Raw genomic sequence first — 27,448 nt, forward strand, 5'->3', positions numbered from 1 at the left:
TTCAAACCATCCAAACCATTCTTCATTTCTCCCATGTTTCGCCTGACTAACGGGACGCCCAAAATTAAACCGGACTCGCATGGACATAACAGGATAAGATAACTTTCTCGCAAATCGATCCAAAGGGAATAAGGATGTTGATTGCATAATAAAGTTATTATTGATTTACACTACTATCTTGAGTATTATGTAATATACATGCACTGGATATTAAAATGTAAACTTATAGGTACTAAACTTAGACTACTTACTATAAAATGAATTGTTTCTTCTTCAGTATAATCTTTGTGAGCTGCTATCCGTCGATGTTCCATTCATGTCACTGTCCCCTTTCACTACCTGCCTTCGTATTTGTACTAAATGCTGAAGATATTCCCTGGGTCTTTGTGCCGAATGAGTAAAGTAGTTATTTCTGCTTCTCGGCTGTTCTGGAGTAAAATACTTATCATATTTGTTAACAGTAGCTTCCAGCCTGTGACAGGACTTTAGTAAATTTCTCTCGACACGATCGAAAGAATCGTTGTAGTCTTGTTCGAATTGGTTTTCAAAGAATTGTCTCTTCTGTCTGAAGTCTTCCTGCGAGTGATCGCCGCTATCACTGTGAGAATCTTGACTAAGTTGATGTTCCTCGTCATCCAGACCCAAAAATTCACGGTATATTTTAGACCTTGTCGTTTTATTTCTGGTTATATTATGTTTATACACAGGCGTATAATGACCTATTTTTCGGAATATTTTGTTTTGTGGGACACTGGAGTAATTTTTAAAAGTAAATCCTTTATCAACTTTGGTAGAGTCTGTAGAGTCGGTACTATTTACATCAGGCGCTGTTTCAGACTTGTTACTTTGGACATCTTTTTCGGAACTTGACAAATCCGAACAAGATTGGATTTTATAACAGGATTTCCACTCCGAGCTAGTTTGAGAAGCTACTGATATCGAATTTGTTGAATGAGCATCAACTCCCTGAAATTTAACCGACCTTTTGCCATTTAGTTTCTCATGTGGTGGTGATAAAACAATATTATATGGATACGTGTTTTTGTTACATAATATCATTTCTTCTATATCATTACGATAACAAATAGGCTGTGGACTCGGAGTTACTCGCGGTAGAGGACAATCTAAATCTGGAAAATCTTCATCTGTAGTACTTCTATTTAAATGTCCTACAGAGAACACGTGTATTTCTGGTTCTAGCGGGGGGCCGTCACAGTTATCCGTGGTATCATCTGACATAATGTTTAAGACAGGGTCTGTTTTTATTTCATCATCATCTGCATTTAGATTTTTTAACGCATTATGATTGTTTAATAAATCCGGAGGCATACAAACTAGAGGAGCATTATTACTATTTGAAGTAGTAGGCTGACTCGTAACTGGCAAAGATTTTGCGCCATCTTCAGAAGGAGACTCGGAATCTGTTTGATACGCCTGTGATATATTTATGTTAATAACTGGCGGTGGTGTACTCTCTACACAACTTTTCCTCCTAAAATCACTTTTCAGATATTTTGCAAATGTAGATCTTCTCCGTCTTGGTGGTGGTACCACAACCGTTTGGGTACATTGTTCGCATTTCAATAAATCATCAGTCATTGAAAATGAATTTCTATATTGTACTATAGCACCTGTGGTAGTTGAACTATCCCTATAAGTTACTGAGCCACATCTAGGCCCGACTGCAATTTCCTTGCATCTAGGTGTAGTTGCAACTGTTTCTGTAGCGATGTCCTTATATGGTATAAATGTATCTCTTTCTTTTATAAAATATGGCTGTAAATCCGTCTGTATATCCACACCTTGATCCCGCACTCTTGTTATCATTTTGCGAGTTTGCGTATGTGCGGGTATTCCTATTCTTCGCTTGTTTCTCATTGCTTTTTGGCTGATATCCATGAGTCGCTGGCGAGCATTTGTACAAATTCTCAGTTCACTCAAAGGTTCCATTATCTTCTTGTCGACCATCGATTCCATTTTTGCCACAGCTGATTCTTCTTTCTTTTTAAGTTTTGAATATAATCGTTCTGTGACTGAAGCTACAATTTCAGCTCGTTGATTATTATCATACAGTATTGGAATAGATTGATTATTTCGGCTTACATCGGTAGATTCCGAATCAATTTTCCCTGATTTTGATTCATTCATTAATGAACTTGGATCCAAAGCTTGATTAACTTGTACAGCCAGATCCGATAACAAAGTCTTATCGATCGGTAAAACCTCCTGGGACCGGTATTGTCGTCTCTTGGCTCGCATAGGAGCAATGACTTTAAGGTCTGAACCACTTTTAGTTCTTTCTAAAGAAGGTCCGAAGAGATTGTCCATTTCCTTGTTAATGACGGAAGTGAGACTCGGCATTTGTTTCTTATCGAACGTGTTGAGTACGTCGGAGCTGCCGCTTGCAACAGACGAAGCCGTCGATTCTGAGTTTTGTGCATCTGCTTTGACTGTAGATGGATTCATTTCTACTTCTTGTTTAGAAATATAATTGTCATACGAGAAGTTATTCACTAGGTTCCAATGCTTATCGTCGTAAGATATATTTCCAGTTTCAGGTATCTGTAACAAAAATAATAGGTACCTATTTAGACTTGTGAGTTTAAACCATAAATCGTTTAGTAAATCTTTCACACATTGCGGTGTTAATAGAACCTTTATAGCTTTGTAAATATAATCACGACCTTACTTAAATGGTGCTGCATTTATCTCGAGTAATACAAACATTTATCTAAACACTCTAATGTGGTCATTGGCACGACCCTGTTTAGAAGGAACCTTGACTCATCCATCACCGTAAATGTATTTGTGAAGATCATTAATCTTATGCAATTAATACACAACAAACACATAACAATCAATAAAAAACTATTAAACAAATACCATGCCATTTATGACGCCATCGTTATAATAGGCTTAAACGATTGAAGTACCTCAATCACTATTTAACTTAATCTTTAAACATAAAATTGCAATTTTCACAGCCTTGAACCACTTCTAACTCGTACCTAAGTACACACAACATTCGCAATGTAACAATAAGGTTTCCTCACATATCGTATGTGGTGACTGGCGAGCTCGTCCAGGAGCCGCGTCAGTGTCACCTGCAGTTGCGTCCGGGATAGTTGGGCGCTCCGGACCGGCGCCCGGGCCGGGGGCAGCTGCCGCGCGCGCGCCGCCCAGCGGAGCGTCGACGCTGACTCCCCGTAGCAAGAGGCACTGGGTGATACGGCTAGGAGTGTAAAGGGAAATTTGAATGAGTGAGAATTTAGTGGAAGAAACTGAAGCTTATGCAAAATGTGAAAGTAAATAACTTAAAGGAAGGTCATTATTTATATTTTTGAATGTGGGTAGGTGGGTACGTAATAGTAAACTAACCAATAAACAAATAAATGCTAAATAGTTATTAGCTAGGCACTGAATAGGTAATGTGCAGTATAATCAGATTAATCATACTTCAAACCTCACACAAAGACTGCGGCGCATTGGTGCATTAAATCCACAACAAAGAAGTCCAATCTCTTGAGACATCAACCCTTCACCGATTCCGATGTATCCACTTACAATTCAAGGCATTGCAGAATACAGCGTGTTTGCAGTTGGCACACGCGCCGCGCGGTCCTCAGCCACGCACGTGTTTGGGTTAGAAAAGGCTGGTGGTTACGTAAAGCTCTTACTGGCGATGATGAAAGTGCTCGCGCCGGCAGAGAAGGTGTCCTTGAGCAGCCACGTGAGGGCGGAGCCTCGGTACGGGACGAAGCGCCCGCGGCCCGACACTACGAAGCAAAATCTACATGTTAACTCCCAACTATTTATATATATATTTTACTGTTAGTTGCAAACATTTATATAAATGCACAAAAGGTGGGCTTAATTCTAAAAGCATTTTCTAATTTTTCTAGCAGCCAACTTAAAGGAGGTATACAGGGAAACTAGTAAAAAGGAGTGCAAATGGAGCGGCCACATAAGTTTGACGTGGGTGCCGATTACTGCCGATACAACTGTCTGTGGCTACTTGGTGGCTACGCAGTGTATTTAGATGAAGAATGTTAGTATTTAATAAAGTGAGGAATGTATTACCAAGCGCTGATATGACGTTGCTCAGCGCGACGAGGGACTTGTTGATGTTGGCGCCCTCCTTCTGTCTCCCGCCGGCACTGCCCTCCCAGCTCGCGTTCTCACTGGATTGGACATAACTTACATTAATTCGCATGCTCTTAGACCATTATCAACGGAGGTTACACGTCTTAAATGTCTTCAACGTGTACTCTACATAAATTCGTTCCTTACAGATTGATCTTAATGGGACGTTGTCAGCCATTAACAACCATTTATTCATTGTATTATTTACTTCAAAGAAGTGGATAGATTTACCCTGTATTTCCAAAAACCTCTTTAACTCTTACATCGCTACTCAATCGAAGCATTGGGTACGTAGGTACTTATAGACCATAATAATATGTTTAATGCTGTAACATTATTTCGATGCAGTGGAATCGTGCAGAGTGCACGGCATTACAAGTGAAAAGGTCAAGATCACACACGACAAATTTAGTGGCTAGAGTATCTTACCGATTTGGTCGCTTTATATTTAAAGTACTTACCTACTTGATTTCATTCGCAATTACTATTCATTGTTCAAACTTAACGCTAACGGTAGTAGTATGAAATTGGGCATCCTGGCTCACGGTCTTTCAAACATAATTGAAGTTTTAGTTTTCAGTTATATGTGAATAGATCAACTATAAGCGCGCATGAGAGGCGCTCTTCGAGCGCCTCTTGCGCGCGCCATGAGTCGATCTATTCACATATAACTGAAAACTAAAACTTCAATTATGTTTGAAAGACCGCGATCCAGGATGCCCAATTTCATACTTTTATTATAAATCATATTAATTTAAAAACGTAAATTATTATTATTAAACTTTAACATTAATTGAACCTAGGCTAGGCTAGGATTTTAATTGCTTTCTTATTCAATCAATACCTACATACTTGATATTACTTCTTATCTGTAAAGAGTTGATCTATTCAATTTAAGGTATGAAATTAAAGATTAAGTAAATTTCTTAAAAAACTTTATTTTCTTTTAACCATTTGTTTAAACACGTTACATTTTTTAAAGCACATTTATCAGTGTGATACATACAACTTATAACATCGATTGAATCATTATATTTATCATACAAACTTAGTAAACTAGGACAATTTTTATCTTCTAGATTATAAACATTATTATTCTTTGTTATTTCTATAAGCCACTTCACCTTTTCCATTCCTTTAGTGTAAATAATCTTATTTGATAATAGCTGTACAATATAATTTTTATGACATGAATATGGTATGAAACCTTCTTTCCAATAAATTCCTCTATTTCTCTCGATCCAACTTACTTGTCTTCTTTCTGTTTTACTTAGATCATAGTATGCAAATGGTGGTTTTATCAGAAAAACTTGTACTTGTTTTTCATGTATCATAGCTATTTCTTTAAGAATGAATTGATTATCGTCTGTTTTAAAACCTTGTACGTCTACAATAACATTCATGATAATTTTCTAACTATTTTACTCAAGGGTTTATATTCAATCAAACGGTCGTTGATAATTAAACAGTATGCTGTTGTGTTTTCTGGTAAGTATTCAGAACATTCGATTTCTATTCGTACATCTACAGGACCAGTTTTCAAATTATCGTTTTGTCTTGAACAATCAATTATAAACAACGGAGCACTATCTTTAAAATTTATTAGATTAAGCAGTGGATCTGCTGGAATGTTATAATATGACTGACGGAATTTAGTGTACATATCGTATAATATACTGTATTTATCCTCATTAAACTTTAAATGCATAGATTCATATGGATAATAATGTGAATTTAGAAATAGTGTAACATTCGTAACATTGCAATGATCAAATTTTGAACAGTCTTTTGTTCTGTTATTCTTTTTATCAGTTTGTAAACCCAAAATCACATACCGAGGTTTTTCTATTTGTGAAGCAGTCTTAACTGACCAGGAATGTTTAACTGTTTTAGGTAATATAGGATATTCATATAAATCCCAATTTCTGAATGCAATTTGTATTGGTTTATCTTTTTCAAGAAGTTTAAGTAGCGATAGTTTCTCATAATCTGATACTTTAATATGAGGTACACGCCACTGTACTTTTTGTATGTTTATTTTAACATAAGCTACATCATCTGATAAACTGACACTGTTTAATACACTATTGCCCCTGTTTAAAATGAGTTCATGCTTGCATTTCATTACGATTTTTTTATAATCTTCCGCAAATCCTAATACTTTGTTGAGAGGTATAACAGCGCTAAAACTCTGACTGCTCGTAGTTCCGTTTAAATTCCAACCCCATATAGCTGCAACTTTGCTCTCCCCCTCATTCATTGATATATATGACTTCATTGTAGTTGTTATGCCAGCATTTTTGATTCGGTCTATTTCGATACCATTCATTTCATATCTGATATCTTGAAACAGAAATAGAACTGGGTTGTTAGTGAGCGTGATGGCTTTTTGTATAGGTTTGTCATCTTTGCCCCTAAGTTTTATATCTCCTTCTATATAAATGGCACTAGCTGATGGTAATATGTATATGTCTTGCTGATGAATTGGAATTCTTATTTCATCATTTTCACTAAAATTATTATTATATGGATTATAAGTATGCATTTCAAAACTTTCAATTGAATTATCATACTGAGGGAAATCGCTTATTCCCAGAATACTCATATTTTAAATCCTAAGGCCTGAAGAAACTTTTTGTTATTTTTTGTAATTTTTTTATTAATTTTAACACGTGTGCTCACTTTAACACTGCGGGGTATATTGATACGTTTATTATTCGTATGTTGAACTTTATAAAATACTATCATGTTGTCCTACGTAGATGAAGACGCAATTGAATAGTTTCTCCTCTGAAATTAATGTAATTTCCGTGTTCGTCTAGTATCTTTACGCTCAATGATGATATATTATTTTTGTGAACAGGCAGATATATAATATTTTTCGGTATTTCTATATACCTATGCCCGGGTGAAACGTCTGGCACAAATTCGTGTATAACATGTGACGGTGATCCGTTAATATACGATCCTTGAACTAGATCACATTCGATCCTTATCACGGACACAGGGAGAATGTTTACCGGATTCATAGATTCATACCATTTATTTGGTTCTAACTTTGTATTCTGAAAACCAAGCAAGTGTCCAATACTATTGTTTGCTGTAAAGTTCACTCTTTCAGAACAATATAAGTAACATTTCAGTGTATTATTACTCGGCTTAATTTTGATTTCACAATCTATGATGTTTGTTTCAAGATATTCCGCTATATCATAAAGATCATAAGTTCCCTCTGGTATTATTAATTGCTTATTTTCTTCACCATAAGTAAATATATTATTGCGAGATGTAACATTCGGTATAGAGTTTAAAGCGGAAAAGTATAATAATCCACATTCGCAATTTTCCCAAAGAGCTAAAGGAGGTTGGAATTGTGATTCTAAGTGTGACTTATTTCCAGTGATGGTCAATGTAATAGACATTATGTTACACCGATGTTCAAAGTGCACTAATACACTAGAAAATGGTACTGCCTATTTATTCCTTTTAGACCAAAAGCTTCTAAGAAACTGAAGACATAGATGTCCACAATTAAAAGGGTGGTTTTTCTGAATATTTTCATGATTATATTTTATATCACAATTACCTACATAGGAAATGAATTCTTTTGGTGGCCTTAGATTACCATAACTATCAAAATATGTTATACTTTTATTATATTTTACATAGGCTACCCAATGAGAACCTGGGTTTTTTGAGCTATCTAGATTAATAATACCACATTCTTTTAAAAATGGGTACTTCGGAAGCTCATCTCGCATGAAAACACCGCGGAAGAATGGGATATCCTGAGCATTTTTTATAATATCAATATTAGTCAGGGACCGATTAGGTAGCCGATTACTTAGTTTTTTTTATTCGAAATGAATATGCCGAAGCCTTTATTATATGGCTTTACTTCTAAACCTCTACCGATGCACAAACCTTCCATCTTTTCGTTATGTCGCTTTAATTCAGCAAATTGTTTTTTAGCTGCTTTAAACTCATTAATAACTTTAGTGATTGCTGCTGCCCCACCAGCTAAGCTTCCCACAGCAGAAAGTCCAGCAAATATAGGTATGAGCGGAAGAATACCACCAGTCTTTGGGATAGGAATCATGCGAGGAAGTTTTACAGATGAATCTTTCATGGACTCCTTAGCTGCTGCTATTGCTAGTTCGATAGCCATTTTCTTACACTTAGGCTTCAGTTTTTGTAAATGTTTTCTTGTATGAGAAACAATCTTTTTAAAATGTTTCTTCAAGCCAACTCCAGTTTTCATGCTTTCTTTTTTGGTTAGTTTACTTCCTTTCAGACCACAGCCGTTACTGACTTTAGCTAACATAGCTTTATTCACTAAATTAGCTGCAAACTTCTCCCCCAGGCTTGCATTTGATGACTGAGCTCGTTTTCTTGCCATTTTCATTAATTTTATATCGGCTTTGTGACGATGAATCAGTGAACTGGACTTGTTATAAGCTACGTCGTGTTGTTTACAGTATTCGTCTAGTAAATTTATACCTCTATCTCCTCGAATAAGCCTTTTAGTGAGTTTGGTTCCAGGACCACAATAATTATATCCGGGTAAGTGTAGTTCAAAAGGTAAATGATTTATAAGACAATTCAGCAGACTGCTGTCTACCATAACTTGTATTATACTAATTTATTTGGTGAATATACTTATATTAATATACTATATTTGACTTATTAACCCAGCTATTTTCATTCGAGGGTAAACCCAACCATTTTACAAATATCTGTTTTCCTTTCGTTTTTAAAACCTTTTCTATTAAGTATATATTAGGGTGTTTTGTTTTCGATAATTCTTGCTCATAAAATGATCCTAAAATAGCTTGATTTCTGGCATCTTCTATCAAATATGTTGGTGGAGACGTTTTTTGGACCTTGACAATCCTGAAGATTTCTGCAGACCAATTAGGCGTATAACCTTTATCAAATATTCCTTTATACTTGCTTATTCGTACAAAATCACCAACTTTAAACTTGTTCTTCTTCAGCTTTTGCTTTGGCTCACAAGCTTTAACATATCTTTCAAGCAACATCCTAGTGTTATTTTTATTTACTTCTATAGGTTTTAGTCCAATGGTTCTATGAAAGGTGTTGTTGTATTCGTGAATTATATCATTTAATGTAGAATCACTCCATTTGTAATTGCCTTTTAAACTAAACAATTTATACATTTTCGATTTTAAAGTTCTTATTACTCTTTCTGCAATAGAAGCTTTTTTCACGGAGTATGTCGAATAATGTCTTATATTGTGTTTAACAAAAATATTGTTTAATTCATTATTATAAAACTCTGTACCAAGATCAGTTTGTAAATTCTTAGGAACACGTCCTTTGCTAAATAAAGTAATGAAAGCCTTACATATGTAATTTTTTGTTTTCTGTTTTAAGGGATATGCCCATACATATTTCGAAAAAGTATCAATTACTACTAAAATATATTTATAGCCATGATTTTCTTTAGAAAATTTTTGCATATCAATTAGATCAGCTTGCCACAAATCATCTATATCTCTCATAATAACTCTTCGTCTTCGAAAATTAACTCTCACATTCTTATGTATTTCGTTTACTACATCGGCTTTGCTCATTTTTTTGGTTTATTTATATGTTTTTCAAAATTATTTAATCTAATTATAGATTCGTTCAACTTTTTATCCAATAACTGAATGGTATTGTGGCTATTTTCTAAAGATTTATATAACAATTCTTTATCCGTACTATATTTTTCATCTATATTTTTATAAATAACTTCTATTGATTTATCAACATACTCTTTGTTCGCGCTGTCTGTACCACAGACTGGTAATTTTATGTTTTTTATGATTTTGTTTTGAGCATCCAAATTATTATCACTTAAACGTTTCAGGGCACATGAAGCTGGTATTAAATTATTTATTATTCTTTTACTTTTATGTATATGATGACCAAATTTATCAACGTTCATTTTAACCGTTTCTATACTCAATACTAAAGCTTATTTTACTATGCTGCGAGTTTTATTCTTTAATAATACCAGCTTCTTTTAATTCTTCAATGATGGACAAGATTTCATTGTCATGGTTGGTGTTACCAGCATCTTTTGAAGCAATTAATAATTGAAGTCTTTCTATCAACTCATTAGGATCATCCCAGTACACTAAATCAGTATTAGATCTATATGACTTAAACTTTGTCAAGTTTCCCCCTAGCTTCTCCATAGCACCTGGGTTTTTAAATAACGGTTTTATGATTTCACGATACTTTGCACTTTTGTCACCTTTGATTTGACTATCAGGGTGGTAATCTCTTCTATGCGCATTTGTAACACAGAGCATATTTTTATATTGAATTTTATCATTTTCTGAAACCAAGCCTAAATCAGGTTTCTTAGATAACAACAATTCTTTTAATCCTGGCGTTAATTCATAACATTTGCTATTAATAGTGATAAAAAATTTGCGTCCATCATTGCAAGTATCACTTTTAGATAAAATCACTTTAGAGTTACCCATAAATAGATTTTTATCTTGACTTCTTACCCCGCATGGAATATTAATATCATCATATACATCATATAGATCATCTTTTAATAATGAATTAAATAAAGTATTACGATCTTCTTCATATGATGCAGAGGTTTCGAACGAATCATTTGCATCAGCATCCTTTTCCTCAATAAATGTATTTTCCAAGCTTAAATCTTGAAATTGTTCACTTGATGAAGTTGTGTTATGCAATAAATTAACTTTTCCTGTATTTTTATTACGATATATCTTTTTATTATAATCGTAGCTATTTTCAACCAGCGCTTTTATTGGAACAGTTATAGGTTTCAGTAACCTCGACATAGTTAAATCAGTTTGATTTTCTTCGTTTTTCATGTTTTTTATTTTAGTTTGAATCGAGTTTACTGATTGAATCAATTGTTGTTTAATGTCTTGTTCCATTTTGATTACGACTTACTACACATCCATCAATTACACTAAATGAAGAGACACTAATGTTATAAAATTAATTTTGATTTTATATAAGTAATAAATAAAATAATAGTTAAGTATTTATTATAAAGTTATCAAATTTCTCTCTGTACCGCCCATTGTTGAGTGAACTGTCTTTGTCGATAACTAAAAAACTATGTGGTGCTTTCCATACTGAAGAACAAATATTTTTAAAACACAGCCAGGTCATATCATTATTGACATGTTCAGTATAAATGTGTTTCAAATTTATATCATCTTGCTTAAAAATTATTAATAAATTTACGTTGTCTCTAATTAACTGTTTCGGTACTTTTGAGTATGTTTGAGATAAGTAAAATGAATCAACCTTATTATGTCTTCCCATAGCAAAATAGTTCCTAATATTTGATTGCTTTTCACATACAACATCATCGAAAATCATTATAGAGTCAGGATGAGCTTTATTCGGATGGATAATTTCCTCATTTTCTTTAAATATGAATAATTTAACTTCAGGTATTCTTTTAAAAACATTTTTCAGGAACATGTACTTTGGTTGAAAAGCAGTCTTAGAAAACAAATAGACATTACGAAACTTTAAACCATTTTTGTGTAATAATAAACTGATCATCACGTTTGTTTTACCACAATTAGACGGACCACAAATTATACATCTTATAGTAGAAGGTAATAGTTTACTATGCCTGCTATGGAGTGGTTTCGGATCAGTACTGTAATCAATAATGTCTAAGCTTGATGCTTGCTTTATAACCTTCATAACGATAGTGAGCAAGTTTTTAATATTATAGCCGTTTAAATAGAAATCACATCTTATATATGTGTTAGAATATATATTTTTGGCTAGAAGTAAAAGTAAAAGTAAAAAAGAGAGAACAGCAGCTATCGCTCATAAATAAAATGGTATTTTACTGTATCCACTCTCATTTAGGTACCTTTATTGTAAATACTAATTACTCATGTTATCCATAAAGCAGCGAGTAGGTTACATACCTAGAATGAAATGAAATAAAAAAATAAGTTAATTGTTGGAAGCATTTTTATTGAATATTAAATAATATGTTAAAAAATATAATTTTACAATTTATCTTTAACTATAGGTTAATACAGTTTACACATTTATATATACCTAAGTTTAAATTAATTATTTAAAACTTATAAATTAAATTTATAATCATTCTTAAAATATGACTTAATATTATCTTATTTCTTATGATTGCATATTATTATCCTCATGGAGTTTATTTTTAAAGTATACTTATTAAAATTAATCTAGATTATGGATTTAAAATGACCCCATGGTAATGTAGTTATATGGTCAGGTAAAATTCGCCTTTTATCATCGCTATTATTTAATACTAATTTATTAATTCTCTGAGAATAAAGCACGTGCTTCATTGATTTTATGATATTCATTTTACATTTTACTTTCGCATTATTAATTAATGCAGTTTCATAGTCAACGGGTCTGAGCTTTTTTGTTATATGTTTAGATACACCTTTAGCTTTTTTAATCTCTTTTTTCACACTTTCGTTACAATATAACTTAGCACGCAAACCAATAAATTGTTTTATTATATCACCTCCCATTTCATCCTTAAAAAGACCAGGTATTTTTACGTTCAATAAAGGAATGTTGTAAATATTATTAGTTTCAAAATTACTTGTATCATAGAAATTAATATTTTTACTAAGGTCATTATAAAAATCATCAGTTCTGATAAAATAAAGTAAGCTATCTGTATCTGTATAGCAAAGCTGTGCTTTATCGTTATATTTATGTTTAATCACATTGTAATGAAACTGATATAGATGCTGCTTTGCATATTCAAGCACTGAAAATCCGATGTAAATTGGTCGATCCAGCAATATTTTTTCTTTCGCTAATTGGATGGCTACAAAGTTTTCTGAAAATATGGAGATACTTTTAAAATTTGGTTTACAAATCAGGTTTTCAGCTCCTACTAGCCTGTTCGTTTTATTACATGTATCCCTCCAAGATGTCACTAATCTAATATCCACCTGTTTCCTCCTATTTTCAATAGTCTTACCAAAAATAGCGTTATTTAATAGTTTAAAAAAATCTTTCTCGAATTCTGAATTAGATTCCTGACGTAATTGTGTATTAAGGTCTATATACTTTTTTAAGAAATTATCTTGTCGAAACTGAATAACCCGGTGAATTTTATTTAATATTAAACCATTCATTAGACACTGTTTTAAATGTATATAATGGATTACATATTTAAATTTATCATATAAATTTGCGATGAGTTTTGCAGTCTTTCCACCAGGAGGAACATGTTTTTCCGCTGCAAAAGGCAAATCACTGTGAGATTCATGTAAATAACAGGGATAAGTCATATCAACTTCCAATATATAACCAAAATCGGCATTATCTGATACACTCATGATATTCAGTTCTTTAATTTCACTTTGTGATAAAAATCTGAATTCAGACATGGGTAATTTTCGCATCATTGCATGACCGTACAAATTGTTACAATCTAAATAAATTAGATAAGTAGAAGGTTTTGAACTGTCATATTCTGCCATATATTTATTGTTTGCTTCAGCATGCCTTAACGAGCACTGAGCTAGCCCACCGCGTATACCCTTTTCGATCAATTCATACATTTCCAAGTCATGAATCAAATCCAAAGAAACGCCTGTATATAAAAGCATAGCATCCCAGCTTAACCCCGGAGATGTTATATAATACGCAGGGTCAAGTCCGTAATACTGAAGGCTACTATGCCTGAACTTTTCAAAAACATCACACAATAATAAAACATCACATTTCAGATACATGTCTGTGTATTCTCCTAGATTTTTAATATGAAAAGTATTCCAAATATTTTGAGCACGGTTATACTCTTCATCAGTTATGTGGGACTCGGTTAAAGTATTATAAAACTTACTTTTCTGAGGTAAGCACTTTTCATCAAATTTTATCCATGAATCGATGTAATCATACGGGTAAATACCTTTTTGTCTAAGAAGTTTTAATTGCTTTTTTGATTTAAACTCTTGTGATAGGTGTTTTAAATCCTCATTTGTAAGATTTCTACTTAAATTATCTAAACTGCAACTTAAAAACTGAAATGAATCTAAAAATTTAATTTGAATAGAAGATGATGGATTTTTTACATCTTTTAAGTACTTGGTTATTGTTAAATATTTTTCTTTCGTTTTCGGTATAATCTTTAGATCACCGGGATATTTGGCTAATTCAGCTATAAACAAGTGGCAATCATAATTTGAAAGATTATGAAAAAATACTGGAATGAATGGACAAACACGGTATAATAAATTACATTGAGAATGTGCAGCTCCTCTGAATTTACCAGTAATGTGATCATGATCAGCGACTTTATCAAGTATCAGAGACTGTTTACAAATATGACAGCGACTAGCTGAATTAAATAGTTCTTTTTCCTTCTCTGTTAAGGGGGTCATTGGTTTTTTATCATTAATTATATTTGAAATATATTTCACGTCTCTTATTAAGTAGTCAATAAATACTTTAACACAGTCTTCACCTCTGTATGAAACATATTTATTTAAACTTGAGTCATGGGAACAACAAACATAGTATCCAAAACATGACGGTTGATGTTGTTTAAACTGACTTGTATTTTTAGAGGTTTTAGCACTATGATTTAATAATAAACTTTCAAAATCAGCATATATGACAAAATTTATTTTCTGTTGCCTCTCATAGTTTTTGAACGTAATTTTTGTGTTCTCGCTAGGTAAAACAGTTAGAACTTTTGAGCAAACATGTGAATCATATTTTTCTTTTGTAACAAAGAACTGCAGACAGTTTTCACAAAAGTGCGGTTTACCGTGATGTCTACTTATCTGTCTCCGTGTTAATTTTACTAAGTCTTTTATTAAACAGTAGTGTCCCTTAGAACCTTCCTGAAAATATAGTAGATTTACATGATTTATCTTTCTTTGATTTGTTAAGTATAACGGTCCTGTAATCTGATTTTTATTATCTAAACCGTATATAGTCACACTTAAATTAGCGTTATTTTTTTCAAATAATTTAATATCATTCGGTGATGGAGGGAAATTCATACCTTTCACATTTAAAACTGATGAGTAACACGGATACGAACTAGTTCGATTCGCATTTTTATTACAGGGGAACAATGCAGCTACAATTGACCAGGCAAAGCAATCATCATTATTTTTTATATTTAAACAGCTCTTAGTGCTTCTAATTGCTTGTGGCAATTCTAAATAACTACTACCACCTCTAAGGGGAGAGTATCTATTGATGTTAACTTCTAAATGGCTTACAGAAATAAATGACCAACCAGATTCACAGTGCTGAAATTCAGTCATTTTTTGGGAAAATATTTCTCTACTCTTTGAATAAAGATCTTTTAAGTCAGCATTTTGAAAAACAGCAACGAATTTTGTGTTGAAAGATTTTAATTGTTTTTCTTCAGAAGTGGGTAACATAAAATAAGCAAATAATTCAAAATTTATTTTGAGCGCCCTATGCTTGATTAAGGACAAGTTGATTAATTCTGTTATAGTACTTTCATTTGAACTAATAAACTGTTCAAGACCATCACATGACAGTTCTGTCGGATTTATTCGGTAAGAAGTTATTCTTTCTCTGAAAGCAGTGGCAATTATGTTTACATTATTGAATTGACTCGACAATAAGCAATTTTTTTTATGTAAGTTTGTTCTGAAGTGACATTTTAAACTACTTTTCTTAAGATGAATGTTACATTTGGAACATAAATATAAACCATTATCAATCTTAATAATGTTTTCGGTCATATTTGGGATAAGGTGAGTGCCTGAAAGAAAAACATAAAGATACTGTTAATTGTATTTTATTTTTATTTGTAATAAGAGTAAGTAAATAGTTAATATTTGGTTAAATAAGATGTAGAACTGTATAATTATTAAGTAAATTGAAAAATAATACATTTTAATTATTATGTATAAAATGATAATATATTTTAATTATTCTGATTATATGAGCTAACATAAGTCACAGGAGAATCCTTAAAATCTTTCTTAATCTCCTGTAAAAACTTAATTAAATACTTCCAAGCATCTGAATCGTCATTCGATTTTGCTTTTACAGTCACAATTGAATGACGCCACCTATTCATCGGACTTACATTTTCAATTTCGCTACACATATAAAGTTTCAAGTCAATAAAATGGGTACCCTGCAAATCGGGATGGGTTTGTTTAGATATACCATTAGCCACACGCCGACTAAAATATGAGATTAAGTCACTTTTTTTACCATTGTTCAATAAGTCCTCATCGATATCCGAATCTACGCCCATAATGTCCTTAGCTGTGGTTTTCAATGAAGTACTCGGTCGAGATTCAAGTTGCGTTGCAGCCTTCACTTGGTTTTCTTTCTTCAACTTAGTAGTTCCATCCCGTTTCTTTGAAGTTTTTTCTGTATTTTCTTTCTTAGACCTGTAATTCAAAAATAATTTGGTATTAAAAATATATTCTTCTAATGATTACCTTTCTCGGAATACTCTATAATACGAACGTAAACAATTTAAAATATATTTACTTTTACTAATAATTCTGTATATTACTGAAAATAGATCATTTAAAATTATTTTTTATATAAAACATTAAATTATCTATAATAATAAACAACTTTAATACAGTATGTTTTGTAATATCATACTTTTAAAATGAACTTGTTTTAATAATTCTCTTTATAACTTTTTATATCACTGAAAGTGGACAATTAAAAAACATGATAAACAAAACAAATAAACTAAGAACTAACGTATTCGAAAAATATTTTCGATTGAAAAAAGTTATTTTAAAACGAATAGTATAAAAAGTAGTATTTTATAATAATAAACTATTTCTTTGGACATAGTAAAAATTCACTACCATTAATATAAAACTGCTTGATTATTTAGTACCAATTTTCATTTAAAATACCCATAATTAAATTTATGTCACTATTTAAATAAGTTGAGCATTCAATTACTCACCGTTTTTTAGCGGGGGCAGCAGGCATTCTTTCTTTCTCCGTTTTCCTTTTCTTAGATTTCTTAGCAGATGATGAGGATGGTGGGTCGGCCACTCGCACCGGCGACGCCTCCCGGCTGCTGGCGCTGCTCTCGCTGCTGCTGCTGCTGCTGCTGCTCGAGGAGCTCTCTTCAGGGCTCAGAATGATGTCAGCTCGACTTGCGCTTGCCCTAAAATAAAGAATGAGTAACGTTAGTTTTCATACGCTTATTGTATAACTGGTTCGATAATTCAAGTAATTAAAAGAACCTTAATAATGAATACTTACATTTTCAATAAGTACTGGAGTGATAAAACACAAGTTTTCTTTTGATTAACTGATCTGATAAACCAGGTAGCCGGTGACGAAAAAAATGAATCACTCCCGCCATTTCACCCCTATAAGTAAACTTTGCATTGTACATGTGTTTAGCTTCTGTTGAACGAGAGTACGACGTCACAATTGCCCGTAAAAAGAGATGCATGGACTGTTGTAGTGTGCAGTACCACACGTGTTTTTGAGTCAGCATTTTATCCTAATTAGTCGGCACTCGATACTTTGACAATACTAGTAACTAAACCAGGGTTTACTTGCTATTTATTTTCGAATTTTGGAAAGTAAAAGAATAAGAACGAACAGATTTTAGAGCTTTATTTTATACAGAGTGTTAAAAAAGGATAGTACTTAAGAAGAAAAGGGGTGACTAACCCGTACTACGACTACTTTATTTATCGTAGAACAAGTGGTTCAGAATGATTACCCAGAGTCATCCGCTCTGGGGGTACTATACCACTTTTACAACACCCTGTATGTTGGATATTCTAAAAGCAAAAATAATATTTATACTCATAATTTTGTTCGTAAAGAGAGGACGGACGTGTCAACACATCATCATGTCTGTAAGTATTTTTTTTTGTTTCGTTGGATCTATATTATAATTTTTTTATGTTTATTAGTAAGTTACCTACTTATAAATGGATAAATGGATAAAATGTATTATTTTTTCATGTTTCAGGATTCGGGTTCGATGTTCAATTTCATTGCGCCAGATCATATCCTTGCAAAACAAGGTGGTGAAAACTCCAACCTAAGAAGGAGGAAATTAGAAAGTATTATTTATTCACACATCAAAATGCCTATGGAAGGACATAAAGTAATCAAGCTAGAAATATATGATGCTGAAATATTAAAAGGTGAAGGTATATGCAAGTGCAATGCTGATATTTGTTGCCAGCATATTGTGAAAAACCTTTTCAAGGATGAAATTTACAAAAGTGCTCAAGATTTGATTTCTAAAATTACTGACAATTTAGCAGCTGAAAATAGAACCGGATATTTCTAAAACTATATTTTTATGTGCAAATAATTGTAAAGTGTTGTGTTTAAACAATGGTTTAGAAAATAAAGTTTTCTGTGCAACTGATTTAATTATTTAATTTTACACCTATTATGTATTTATTCACATCATAGCAATGACACTCATTCCAACGCAATAAAAATGAATATATCAACTATCGTTATGCATGAGCAATAATTTAATAGTTGTAGGTATTGATTGAATTAAGTACTAATTGGAGTTCTAGTGTATACGTTAATCAGTTATTGTTAACATTTAGTATAGTGTCCGTATATAAGTAGGTATTAATATGAATTTAAATTAGTCCTTTGAATAAATCAACTCTTTACAGATAAGAAGTAATATCTAGTATGTAGGTATTGATTGAATAAGGTAGCAATTAAAATTCTAGCCTAGCCTAGGTTCAATTAATGTTAAAGTTTATAATTTACGTTTTTAAATTAATATGATTTATAATAAAAGTATCAAATTGGGCATCCTGGATCGCGGTCTTTCAAACATAATTGAAGTTTTTGTTTTCAGTTATATGTGAATAGATCGACTCATGGCGCGCGCAAGAGGCGCTCGAAGAGCGCCTCTCATGCGCGCTTATAGTTGATCTATTCACATATAACTGAAAACTAAAACTTCAATTATGTTTGAAAGACCGTGAGCCAGGATGCCCAATTTCATACTACTAACGGTTTATTTATATCAATATATTAGTCTAATTGATATTTTTGAGCATCGATCTAATCGATCCAATTAGCGCACCTCATTGAATTAAGATGGCCCGAGAAGAAGAGTTAGGAAGTAGTACCGTAGTACCAAATTCTATATTTATAGATAGGGGGCAGATGTCTACGTTCTACAGGAGGTGTAGTATTGTGTTCATAAACATCTGGTAACAAAATCACTTATTGACCTACGACCTCCGGGGTTATAGCAAAGATTCTGAGAACTACCAGTCTACTCCGCACTTGACACACATTCTCAACACGAACCTGCCAGCTAGATCAGCCAGATGCAAAGTAGCCTTGCTAGTGCAGAGCTCGAGCAGGGCATGTGAACGCGAGGAGACGGGGTTGCGGCGCGTGGCGGCGCAGCGGCGGCGGCGGGCACCCTCGGACACCAGCGACAGGAGGGCTTCGACGTCGTGGACTGACACGCGGCGGAGGTCTGGGAAGAAGGCATAATATGTTAGGTATGTGGCTAGCAGTTCGCATGTTGAGCTGAGGAAGCTCAGGGATACGCAAGCTTGCTGGAGTCGTGGATAGACACATGAAGGAGATCTAGGAACAGGTTGCGTTAGCTGATTGATTGCTTAGGCTTTTAACTACACTAAACGGACATCCCAGTGGTCCGTAACGATAGCGCACATTTGGAGCGATAACTCTGCATAGTTGCATACATGATAACATCACTATCATCAAGTAGTGACATATTAGGTATGTATCTTATTAGTTTTGTTTATCCAACTTTGTTCAATCTGTCGCCAACTTACTCTGCACATAGGCGCCTCGGTCAGGGTGCTCCCTCACTCGCAGGTCCTTCCTGACGTTCCCTCGTCGTCTCGGCAGCGAGTGGAAGGCGGACTCCGGCGCTCGGGGAGGCTCCTCTGACGACAGCAAGTCATGCACGCGCTCGTTGTATATCTCTAGGAAACTGGAATAGAAGAACTCTGTCAGTACCTACTGCGCTACATAATGTAAAGGTACAGTACGAGTATGCTAGAGACTTACGGAATAATTACGGAATATAATAATAATAGACTAAACATTGCTGCCCAATTGATTGATTTCCTACACTATATTACTATACTTCTAAGTACATAATTAATTATAAATAAATAATAATTATACTTACAGACACTTATAATTGTATTTTATGGTTATACTAGCTGTTCCCGCGAGCTTCGCTTCGCCTTAAAAAGTTTTCCCGTGGGAATTCCGGGATAAAAAGTAGCCTATGTTCTTTCCCAGGGTCTAGACCGTATGTATACCAAATTTCATTCAAATCTGTTCAGTAGTTTTGGCGTGAAAGAGTAACAGACAGACAGACAGACAGACAGACAGACAGACACAGTTACTTTCGCATTTATAATATTAGTTAGGATAGTTAGGATAAATAATAATTATACTTACAGACACTTATAATTGTATTTTATGGTTATATAAGTACCTATGTTTATTACTATTTATTTATTCCTATCATTGATATCTATACTTAACTATTTATATATCTACATAGTATATTTTATACATATTCTGTTAGCCGGTCAATAAGTTTTGAATAAATAAGTTTTGAATAAATAAGTTTTAAATAAATAAGTTTTATAAAATAAGAATGTACCTACTTAAGTTCCTTTGTTTTTGATAACCAAAAATTGTTAAATTTATGTTCATTATTGTTTTTATTTTGTCTTGCTAGCTACTTATGTTTACCAAAAATGTTCCTAAGATTAGTACCTAATTAGTTTTATTAATTTAAATACCTACCTTAACGCATACCTATTAAGCTCATAACATAATTTAGATTTAAAAGTTCTATAAGTACCACCTACCTAACCACCTAGTGAATCATTTTATTTGTAACCAAGTACACTGGCATCCACGACACAGGCTGAGCCTAGTGTGGAAGCCACCGAATTTCGATAATTTATAACCTCTCACCCTTTTATTTAATTTCCTAAAATTATTTGTTTGTACCTACTAACTTTTCTAAATTCTGTGGTGTTTAAATAAATATTTTTGAATTTTTTTTTTTTTGAATTATTGATTAATATTAAATACATACTAAATTCATATGCATCGATCAACATGCCGTAACTTCGCCCTGTTTCTGATATCTATATATTTTTTATGATAATATACATACTCACAAGTTGTTTTTTTTTGCTTAATTGTAACATCAGACAAATCTACGAAGTATAGTTGATTGCGTTTGATAGTTATTAAATAAGTTTGCCAACTATGTCAGATTGCTAGGTAGATACCAGATAATATGACACTACAACAAAACTAGTTAATTTCCTTAATAACAAAAGTTTAGTAATCCCCGCCAAATTATAAAGCCATGTAGTTACAATATAAACAGTAGGGAAACGCTGCCTGCTAACTATTATATTAAGTAGCGAATAGATTTGCGATTTACCTTCTAACTAGCAAATGATACCTTGACATGACTTTATGTGTTCCTAATGAATCAACAGCTCAAACTCATAAGTATTTAGAAACATTAATCTAACAAGTATATAGCGATTTACATTAGTCTTTTAGCAGCTAAGGTCAGTCAGTCATTATTAGTCAATCCTCACACAAATACCTGTTAAACGTTGTTTAATATTTTGATTCATACATACAGAAAGGAATTATTTGAACAACTAACATTGTTTTGTTTAAAAAAACTTTGTTGCCTGCATGACGCGTGACTTGGAGAACTCTACTATAGAGAACACCTTTTTTTTCGCGAATTTCCTAATCTTGTATCGTAGAACAGACAGAATGACCCCCTGAGTCACTCACTCCCTTTCGGCTTAGTATACCATTTTTACAACAACCACTGTATAGCATAGGTGTAATAAAATGATTCGAACCTTGGTACTTAACATATACATCTTACTCGATGTATAAGTATAAGTACCATACAAATCTTACTTGTAGCCAAACTAATCAAAACCCAAAACATGTTGTTTTTCGCTGCCGCCACGGACAGCTTAATGGCTCTATGGTTTGATTGAATACCTGCCTACCTAGGCGATTAGTTCTTCATTAAATAATTATTTAATCAACATGTATATAGGTACTTCTTTTGGACGGTATGATCCTTATTTCATACATTATGAACTAGACTTATTTAATTGTGAACCCTACAACTCTGTCGGGATGTTCGCTAAGTTATGAAATGACTTACATTTTGATATTATGTCCATATTATAAACACTAACTTTAGGTGTACTTATGCATTGTTTTATGTATCTAAGGCCACGTTCAGATGACAAGCGCTCAACGCGCGTTTTGATGATTTTAATCCGCGTGACGCGCTTTAGCATGTGTACAGCCTGAATAAAATGTATGTAGTTGTAAACGCGCGTTAACAAAACGCGCGTTGAGCGCTTGTCATCTGAACGTGGCCTAACTGTATTTTTTAAGGTTTGTTTTAGTGAGTTGGTACTTTATAGTACCTATAAATATTTTTTGTATTGAATTCATAGGTTCCATCTAAACAGATTGTAGTGCACATTATAAATCAATGCAACGACATAAGTACATTATTTCGTGACTTGAAACTTTATTCCATTCATCACCAATAAAAAGAACCGAACACCGACGTAGGCCATCGGTATATGCAGTCTAGTCACACCACAAATGCAAGTGTAAGTTTCGTGATTTGAATCGGAAAAATAAAACAAATTGATAGACCGTGTGAATCGAAATAGCATGTTGAAGGTGACACCAAATATTTTTGCGCTGCTTTGGCTCCCACATTTATTTGTAAAGTTACTGCAATTTACAGCTGACCGCGCTGTTCTATGAGATGTCTAATAAAAGAAATACCTACAAGGTAAACGAAGGGTAGAATTTAGTTTTAATTAACATTTCTCAACAGTCCCAATACAGCCCCTGTGTAAGTAAACAAAGACTTCACACATCATTACGTTTAGATAGATATAGATAAATGCGTGGAATGGCAATCGCAAAGGCTACCCCCTACCTAGAGCCCCGTTTAATCGGCTTACTAACTTATCTGTGACCTAGATGCCGCATCGCTAATACTTAAACAATTTTAAAGGTTGACTTATCAAAATGAGAAATAGATATGATTTTCCAAGTTATAGGTATTAATTTTTTGAAGTCATTATAAAACTTACATACGATTGTACGATATGCGATTGTTTCACATAACCTTCCTACCAGTGGTAAATAAAAAGGCCATGTGTTGTTTGAGCAAAATGAATAACAGAATCTTCGTCTTCTAAAACCCTTAATTAATTTCTTGCAAAACAAACTTTTCAAGGTTCTATTAACTGAAACAAAGTATACAATTAGGTACTTAGCTATAATAATATTTCTTACATTAACTTTACCTTTATCACAATAATAAATTCTCAAGCTCAAAACTTTGTTTCACACTGAACATATTAACATAAATAAAACTATTATTTATGAATAATCTGCTTCACTACGACAGCGCTACGCAGGGCGGGCTACGAACACTCGCTACGAGCGCGCTACGCGGGGCGGGCTACGGGAATGCTACGGCGGCGTAGCGCGAGTGACTGGAGGGCGCGGAATGCTGAAGCCTCACTGTGCACTCTGCACGCCCGCCCGCACGAGACCAATGTAAAGGCCACTTCATAATGTAATGAAATTATAATAATAATGTCGTATCTTTAATTATTATGATGTGTTGAAGGCCCACTCTCCTAATGAAGAAGTGGTATTTGTACGCTGAAACTCGTCATTTCCAAATTCACATTATGTGCCAACTTTATAGTTTGTATCTAACCCTAATTTTAACACCCTGTAGAGCATTTCAGATAGCTAGTAAAGTAAAAATTACTCTGTACTTAGTTGCAATCGTTCCGAATAATAAGGTATTATCGGATCGTATTTCACCAAGTTCCTATTTTACATACATAGAAATGAGTTCTGCTGTATGTATCATAATCATAACATACCCCACATATGACTGCAAATCAATATGGCCGTATCCACATAGAAGATAAGTCCACAAGGTGTGAGGGTGCTAATCGCGTGTCGGCCTTGATTAGACAATAGTCGCTTCCGTTTATAGCCATCCAGGCTATCGCGGCAAGACATTATTACAACACGCTGAAAAAACACACCAATTTCGAATCAACTCGTAAAAAAAGTTTCAAATCTTGATGGGTTTTCTGACGACTTCACTTGATTAATCTTTGTTCGCGATAGCGTCTGGCTTTTTATAGTTTTGTTTTTTGGGTATCTGTTTAATATGAATAGAGGCCTTAAAAATGTTGGAATGGTATGGGTATGATAGGTATGTAACTGTTGACTAACTAATTATAAATATGTTTATGAGATAATGCTTTTGGCATACACAAGCATTATCTTAAATTTTATCATTGTGTTTGATTTGGAGTGCAATAAGCTGAAAGGAGGGTGTTTGATTAGTTTATCTTTTAGATAGATTTTAGATGGACCTTTACTTGATTCGCGTAGCGCTCTGTAAATATAACTCATGTACTTATTTCTCTAGGTACTTACTTAACTAATTATAATTCCACGACTCTTCCAAAATTAACCAAATACTAACTTGAATATCGAATACTCAGGCAGGATGGGCAAAATCCGTTTACTATTAAGTTAAAAGTACAGAGTTACCCCCAACACACATTGTTTCTGATGAAAATATACAAAATTTCCATCAAATTACATAATATACGGGAAGGTCATACAATTTGCTCCCTATACCTCCTGCAGGTTGACTGGTAGAAAATGCTTTAAGCATTAAGTCCGCCTGATTGTACATAATTACTTTTGTATATTGTGCAATAAATAATAAATAAATAAAGGTCACTGACAAAACTGCACCCTGTTCAGCCGAGTTCGGTTCAAGTCGCAGGTGGCAGGAGTGGCGATGGTATTTATGGTTTCATTTTGAATTCTGGCGCGCGGGAACGTATTGCCTCTTCACACGACATGCAGATTGAAGAACAGACTAAATTACGCTTTCCGACACTTTTAATGCACATTTAGATTGAATTCGTATCTCTAAGTTAAGTTTTGAAGTGCATTATTCAACCCAGTAATGTGCATGTTGAAACTTAATTTCACTGTTTGGGTATCTTCTTGTGAAATTATTGCAAATATCGTTGAGAATTCATATACTTATACCTTCTAGGACCACGTTGGTTGCTGCTGTGTTACGTAATTTAAAAGGTGCTTATCTTCTGTCGTTTCTGAAGATCTACATATGATGTAGGTACTTACATAGACAGTTAAGTACTTCACAAGATTATTTATTATTATTAATTATAGGTATCTAGTCTAAAGTCTCTCATCCATCTACTGGTAGTCACGGAACCACAATAAAGGGGGGGTATAGTGGTGTACACCTTGGTAATATAGGGTTTTATCAAAACATTATAATGTAGGCCCCTACCCACAGACCTATATCTTATGTTGATGTTGTTAAAGACGTAAGCTTGGCTAGACACCGCGGTGAGAGGTAGCAGTCTAAAGTGTAGTAGTTAGCTACTTGTATACTTTACCACCTTTACACAAACACCAACCTGACAGTGACAGCCATATCCCCGCCCTCGGCCAGCGCCCGGCAGACCCTGGGCAGCAGGCCGGGCTGGAGCTCGGAGCCTATCATGGTGTGCGTCTTGCCGGTGGCGCTCTGCCCGTACGCCAGGACGCACGCTGACACGCCGCGGCGGACCGTGGAGACCACGTCGCGGCCGAGCGTCTCGAATACCTGAAGAGGCAGAGAACGAAGAAATCAATGTGCAATTATTTTACGAAAATATTCTATGCTGTGGGCAGCATAGCGGTAATGAGACTACGCATTTTTGTTGCCATTGGTGGTTAGCATTTATGTAGGTAGGTTAACATGTTTGTAAATTTTATGCTACGACAGGCTACAACTACTTCTGAATAACCTCTGATAAAGAAATCAAGATTTGTACCTACTAAAAAGGACTTAAGTAGGTAATTCAAAAATTTTGATTTCTAATTCTAAAAGAAGTGGATCAATAAAATAAGTTTCTTCACCAAACTGTTAATAAAAATTACACATTAAGGTTTACTTTATCCTGTGATGCATAAGTCGGTAGAGCGGGGCAGTGGCTGTCGAAGGTGTAGTCGGCGCGGTAGCTGCGCACGCGCAGGCGGCTGTCGCCCGCGCCCGACACGCTCACCTGCAATAGTAGATGCTCTATGTAAGTAATACTCGTGCGAATTAACTGTGCACCTGGCCAGCAAGAACCAGGGATCACGCAGGGTACGCCAAAGCTAGTTAATATGACCTCTGGTTATTGTCAGTCAGGTGCACAGTTAATTTGCACGAGTAGTAGGTTATTAATTACTAATAAGGTACAGTAAGTACACGGTGAACACTGAATCATCGCAGGTATATAAAAGGTTCTAATTGCCTACCTTAATGTTCGTTATGGCCACAGTCTTTTCATCTACCACATTAACAACCGGTAGCTTTTCCTTATCCAATTTTAACTCTCTGAAAAAAACACACATAACTAGTTAGTTAAAGTTGCTAGTTAAATCCCAAAAGTTTTGCAAAATAATGTTATACTAAACTAGCCTTTCAGTGAACGGACGCACTCTGATAGCCAACCTAACGTTAGACATTTTACAATAGCAATAAGAATCAAAGGAAATATTCAGTGAAATGTTTACTAATATAAAAAGCGCGGCGACTCAAACGCAGCTGCAGTGCAGCGTTCACGACGTATGAGAGTATTTTCCTTTGAGAGTATTTCTGACTAAGTTATTTTCGGCATAAGGGACTTCCTGTGTTAGAAAGCAGAGCAAGAATAGAAATAGTATAACAACTTGCGTAGTTTATGTCAGCTAGCAAATTAAGTACCTACCTAGTAATCTAACTGAGATTAGTATTGTTGTTAGCCTAGCGTTAGTTAATTTAGGCTTTAGTTATGACACTTACCTATCTAGTACATATCAAGGTACCTAAGTTATAGGTCATCTTCTGGCCAATACCTAGAAATTTAAACTTATCATCATCATCATCAGCCCGTATTCCACTGTAGCACATACACCTCTAAAACAAAGTCTACAATATAAGGAGCACCACACTGCTCTCCTCGGCCTTCATAATCCACCCAATACCGACATGGCGAGTACCTACCTACACATCAAGATAACGTCGTTATGCAAGCGCCATCTCCAGAGGAACTCAGTGGCATGCTTAGTGTTCTCAATGCTTTCATGATACCGGAGCGATTGATTTGAT

At 34.1% G+C, this 27,448-nt stretch overlaps 1 protein-coding gene across 1 annotated transcript; it reads right to left on the bottom strand.

Moving 5' to 3' along the window:
* On the bottom strand, positions 1–26,826 carry LOC119691165. The gene is made up of 10 exons (XM_048630226.1): positions 26,780–26,826; positions 26,617–26,695; positions 26,268–26,378; positions 25,749–25,936; positions 19,977–20,137; positions 19,477–19,651; positions 4,081–4,181; positions 3,678–3,776; positions 3,054–3,232; positions 1–2,562 (listed from the first exon to the last, which is right to left on the bottom strand). The coding sequence occupies exons 1-10, from the start codon at positions 26,824–26,826 to the stop codon at positions 274–276; spliced, it is 3,429 nt and encodes a 1,142-aa protein (XP_048486183.1). The 3' UTR covers positions 1–273.
* Between the last annotated feature and the right edge of the window lie 622 nt (positions 26,827–27,448).

This window comes from Plutella xylostella, chromosome 25 (genome assembly GCF_932276165.1).
Source record: "Plutella xylostella chromosome 25, ilPluXylo3.1, whole genome shotgun sequence".
Lineage (NCBI taxonomy): Eukaryota > Metazoa > Arthropoda > Insecta > Lepidoptera > Plutellidae > Plutella > Plutella xylostella.

Bases quoted from the DNA above. Each gene is read 5' to 3' on its own strand.
- LOC119691165 (XM_048630226.1), bottom strand. From the start codon at position 26,826: ATGTCTAACGTTAGGTTGGCTATCAGAGTGCGTCCGTTCACTGAAAG. The intron at 26,696-26,779 runs GCTAGTTTAGTA...TGTTTTTTTCAG, and splicing joins GTGCGTCCGTTCACTGAAAG to AGAGTTAAAATTGGATAAGG. The intron at 3,777-4,080 runs GTAATACATTCC...TTTGCTTCGTAG, and splicing joins CAACGTCATATCAGCGCTTG to TGTCGGGCCGCGGGCGCTTC.